We start from the raw sequence: 5533 nt of genomic DNA on the forward strand, positions 1-5533 counted from the left end.
ATGAAATTATAGCCGTTCGATTTGTGATTAATAAATTATATATTATTGTTTGATTTATCATGCATGAGCTTCAAATACATGACAGTTGCATGAGCTGACCTTCCAAGACATTGTCTAAAAAAGTAGTTATAATACATGGCAATGACTGAAGCAAACCAGCTAAAAACCAAGAGGGTAAATTCACTAAAAGAGCCAAATGATCGAGAGTCGACCCTCACCTTTCCAAAATCACCAACCAGACTTTTTCAGCTCAGCCTTTTCTCTTCCTCATAGATTCTCTAGTAGCTTTCATGAATTAATTCAATTGTATATAGACACAGCCCTATATAGCTCCTCTTCCATATATCTATATCTATATCTATCTAGTTCTCTTCCATCTCTAATTAATTTCCTACTTGGGAGCAACATGTAATTAATATGGAGCAATACTCTCATTCTCAATACTTGATGTGGATAAGAAGCAAACATATTCTGAATTCACACTTGCAGGCGTCCATGAATTCGTTCACCAACTCGTGGGAAGAACAAGCTTTCGCAGAAGATGCAGCCGGTCCTCTTGGAGGGTTCATATGGCCTCCGAGGTCTTATTCTTGTAGCTTTTGTAAAAGAGAGTTCAGGTCTGCTCAAGCCCTAGGTGGTCACATGAATGTCCATAGGAGGGATAGGGCTACGCTCAAGCAATCCCTCACTCCATTTAGAAACCCTAACCAGCATCCATCTAATTCATTGGATGCTCCAAACCCTTCTCACCAAATTTGCATCTTGGATTCCAATTCCAACCCTATTTCAAACCCTAATTTCACCCAAGATAATTTTGATGAAAGTACCCTTTTGTCTCCTTTCACTTCTTCTATTGTTAAGGAAGTTGAATCGAGTATTTCGGATTCAAAGATTGATCCAAGGAAAGAAGAAAATGCAGTCATGGGTGGTCATGATGATTATGTTCAAACAAGTTTGTCTGTGGGGTTGAATCTGGTGGTTTCACAAAATCAATCAACTGGATCAGATGGTGAAGAGGCAGTGAGTTATAAGAGACACAAGAGCAGTAGTAGTACTGTTTCTTCATTGCCACTCTTCCCCAAACCTTGTTCAAGTACTGATAGATGTCCTTTCAAGCCAGAGGTAGTACTTGGAGTCTCCATTGAGGACATAGACCTTGAGCTCAGGCTTGGAGGTGACCCACCAAAGGTGAAGTAAAGCTAGCGCCTTTCTAACTCCATTGATGACGCACCTGTTTCAAAGTTACATCTAGGCTTCTCTTATCTGTATTTTGAAGCTAATGTGGCACTAGTTGATTTAAGTTTTTTTTTTTACTTTCTTTCCTCTTGGTTGACTTAGAATTAATATTAAGGTGGCCGGAGATTAGTCTGCCATTAGCTAGCTCATCGAATCGGATGTGTCTTAGTGAATCTATTTCCATCGATCGTCAATTAATTTCAACTTATTTATGATATATAACCTTCTTATTTACAAGACTTCTCAGTTAATTTCGTGAATGGTTACTTAGCTCAGAACCAGCTGCCTCCAAATCAAATAATTAGAAGCATCCGACCTCACTGTGATTATCCGAAATCAAACTTCAATTCTAGAGAATTAAACACTATATATATATATATATATATATATATATATATATATATATAGGTGCAGTGCCATGTATTTATTCTATGTTTCTCCATGATGGATATAAAAGGATGCAATTTCTAAATTAATTAATCCTTTAAATTAGATCAACCAATATATTAATTCAATTCATCGTGAACCCTATTTTTATTTTTTGATTAGTCTTGTGTTATGCCATTATTAATGTATCAGATCGAATATAAATTCAAAAGACTGTTCAGATCAAATTATAACACAGTACTGTGTGGTGCAGATGAACTTCTGTTGCTGAGTAATGCATCCTTCTTTTACATTGTTAATACCATAAGGCACCACCAAGCTTTGGCCGTTGAGAGTGATAAGAGCTATAGAGATAGAGAGAGAGAGAGAGAAAGAGAGATGAGTTGTGGGTGAAATCTGACAGTAACTGAGCTTTATTCTAAGAGTAAAGGACACATATCACAACATAGATTGCCCTTTTTACCTGTGTCATTTACCATCACCATTTTTGTTTCAGTTTCAACAGTTTCTCCATATAAATCAAGACCCTTCTGTACTTTTCTTCCCCTAATAATAATATATAATTAATCTCTCTCAACCTCCAAAAAAAAAAGCCACCAACCCTACAAATTTAATTAATTAGTTTATATATAAAAGGAAAAAAATATATCAAATCATTGGCACTATTTACGAGCCTTTTGTCTTTACTTTTGTATGCAACACATTATATATACTAGTTACTATATTCTACAAAATATATATATATATATATATATATATATATATATATATATTCACACTAGTTATTATAATTAATCTCAACGACCAAACTAATTAATTAATTATAAAAAAAAACTTATTTGTAAAACCCTAGGCATGTAGGCACCCGTTGGTACCGAAGGTTCTTGCAGAATACACGGCAATATTAATTTAGAGATAACTCTGAAAATAGCCATTAATCGATGATGTAATATGGGCTTTTGACTTAATGGGATTATAGAGATAACTCTGAAAATAGCCATAAATGGATGGAATTAATGTCACCCCCAACAAATTTTAATTTATTCCACTGTAAGATAGTCATTGAAGATTGGTGCTTCAATTGATGCTTTTGACGTCACCTTATAGGTGGAAGAGTTTAATTATCTACATGGGTTGTAACACAGTGTGTATATATATGTATATATATATATATTAATATATATATATAAGAGAGAGAAGAGGGGGGTTGAGAGAGAGACTGAGAGTGCATGTAGCAGCCTAGCAGGTGTTAAGGTCCAGGGACAGTGACATTGCTTATACTTTGGTTTAATTCTATCAAGTGCCTCGTCTGTGTAATATATATATATATATATATATATATATATATATATATATATATGTTAAGAAGAGAAGCAATGGTTTAATGATGATGATGAGGTTTTTAAGGGTGCAGTACTGTCAGAGTCAGATGTGCACATGGGCATGTAATGTCTGTTTCTGTGTTGCTTTCACAGATTTTAAGAATTTCAGAATGGAATGAGAATACTGAATACCTTCCCACCTTGTGCGGTTCCTTAATTGGCTTGCCTTACGATGTTTATATATATATATAGATATGTACGTTATCAGAGAGAAAGAGAGAGAGAGGGACATGGAGGTCAAATTGGTGATCTCATGGTTGCAGAGGATTTATATAAGTCGTCCATTATTGAAGCTAATTTAGATGTTTTAATCCCATGCATGTTTAATTCACAAGATTAATTAATTAATTATACTGTAAGAGGGACATCAACTAATTTCAACCACTGACAATAATTCACAAGATTAATTAATTAACTATACACACATGATAATTCAAAGAAAACGTTGTGACGTTTTTGTTTCCCCATGCAAGCAAACCTTCGTTTTCGTTGAATTTAAGGGCTCTAATGCTTCATTTTCATTGATCACTTATGTAAGATGTGGCTTGAATTCTGTTTCGGTTTGAGTTGCTTGTGATCAATTTTTAATTTGAATAATTCGGTTTGTCTTATAGGTTTTGGATCAGAATTTTAGTCTCTATTGTAATTCAATATATATATAAGGGTGTTCGATTTTTTTTTTTTTTATGGTTCATAAACATGGCCAAAATTTTTTTTTTTTATATTTAAAAGGTAACACAACTAAAAATTAAAATAGAGAAAGATAAAATAAAAATCGGTGTAGTGGGTTAAATGCCTGTGTATTTCGATGCAATAATAAAGATATATTTGGGATGGATAAAGCCCTTATTATGAATGATTGATGAGTGATGACATAGATCGCATAATATTTGAAAATTAATGTCACACACTTTGTGCGTTTATTTTCATTATCACGTACTCCATATGATTTTAAAACTGGCTCATCGCCTTCAAGTGCTCGTGCTCGGGCTATGTGTAACTTAATTTATGACAAGCTATTATATATATATATATATATAGTAAGAAGAAATCAACTACATAGAAAGATTACAAATGTTAAAGGATTAAAGTAAAATGGTTCAAATATTAAGGGCGTTTGGGAGCTTCCTATAGCCTCAAAAAGTCATTCCAAGTGTCTCAAGTTCATTAAAAAATATATATATTTATAACGTTTGGTTAAATATACGTAAATGATTTTCTCAAAAAACAAATTATCAGAAAGTCCATTTCAAAGAAATAAAAAAATGTTGCCTTTTGAAACCTCTATTTAAGAAGCCAACTATTTTTTTTTGGATAAATTTGTTATTTTATTAATTTATTCGTGTATTTTTCACAACTTTCTTTTTATTTTATTTTATTTTTATTTTTGGTAAATTACTTTTCATAACTTGACAAGATTGTTCTATATTTTATTTCCTGGTCCCCAACTCCCCGTTCCACCACTGTCACTTTCTATCACCACCTTCTACCACCACTACCATCGTACCCTTCAATACCATTGCCACCAATCACCACCACTGCCATCACCCTTCAATACCACCAACTACTAGTACCACTGCCATCACCCTTCAATACCACCAACCACCAGTACTACCGCCACCATCACCCTTCATTACCACTGCCACCACCTTTCACCACCACCACCATTGCTATCGCCACCTTCCACTACCGCACCATCACCCTTCACTACCACTGCTACCAACCACCACCACCTTCCACCAACGCCACCATCACCTTTCACTATCACCACCACCAACCACCACCATTGCCACTACCACCTTTCATCACCGCCACCATCACCCTCCATTACCATCGCCATTGCCACCTTCCAGGCTTTCACCACTGCCACCCTCAACCGCAACCTTCCACCATTATCACCACTGTCAACATCGTCACATTCCACCACCACGGACTATCATCGCAGTTGTTTTCTGCCACTACCAGCATTGTCATCGCCATCCACCAATACCGCCTTCACACTTTTTTAATGGAGGGTTACAATAATTTGTTAAGGATATTATTGTCAAGAAAAAAATGATCTAAAAGTTAAAGTAAATTTATTAAATGTGTTGGCCTAACGTCTTTTTCTTATGAATTTCTTTTAACAAAATTTCTTTTACAAAGGCCTTTATCAATAAAGGACTTTTAATATGATGGAGAAGCTCCCCCAATTAATGGGGCCTAAAATAATACATTAAGAATAGTGCTTCTGCTAGTAGTTGTGCTGATCAGAAACTAGTAGTCTAAGGCCTCACATTGCTTGAAAGAAAAGGTTGTTGGCACTTATATATATGAACACTTTTTAATTTTGTAGAAGCGAGGTTGTTGCACGAAATTGTTGGCCAAGCCTTCTCAATTAAGTGACTACATTGGATTTTTTTGATAGCCAAACATAACCTCGTATGTTGTGTTGGGTAGGAAGGAAGGAAAAAGTGTGGAGAGAAAATAGAAAGGAACGAACAAAGTTCGTAGAGATGATAAAAAGAAAAAAATGATAATAGGAAGGA

At 34.8% G+C, this 5533-nt stretch overlaps 1 protein-coding gene across 1 annotated transcript; it reads left to right on the top strand.

Moving 5' to 3' along the window:
- Nucleotides 1-417: 417 nt before the first annotated feature.
- LOC132314930 (probable transcriptional regulator RABBIT EARS) lies at nucleotides 418-1463 on the top strand. Its single transcript, XM_059813702.1, has one exon. The coding sequence runs from the start codon at nucleotides 418-420 to the stop codon at nucleotides 1195-1197; it is 780 nt and encodes a 259-aa protein (XP_059669685.1). The 3' UTR covers nucleotides 1198-1463.
- Nucleotides 1464-5533: the final 4070 nt, after the last annotated feature.

Source organism: Cornus florida, unplaced genomic scaffold, assembly GCF_030987335.1.
Source record: "Cornus florida cultivar Cherokee Brave unplaced genomic scaffold, ASM3098733v1 CherokeeBrave_3.0.0_Hap2_Chr06, whole genome shotgun sequence".
Classification (NCBI taxonomy): Eukaryota; Viridiplantae; Streptophyta; class Magnoliopsida; order Cornales; family Cornaceae; genus Cornus; species Cornus florida.

What these genes read in the sequence shown, in the direction of transcription:
- LOC132314930 (XM_059813702.1), top strand. Translation starts at nt 418, where the DNA reads ATGGAGCAATACTCTCATTCTCAATACTTGATGTGGATAAGAAGCAAA.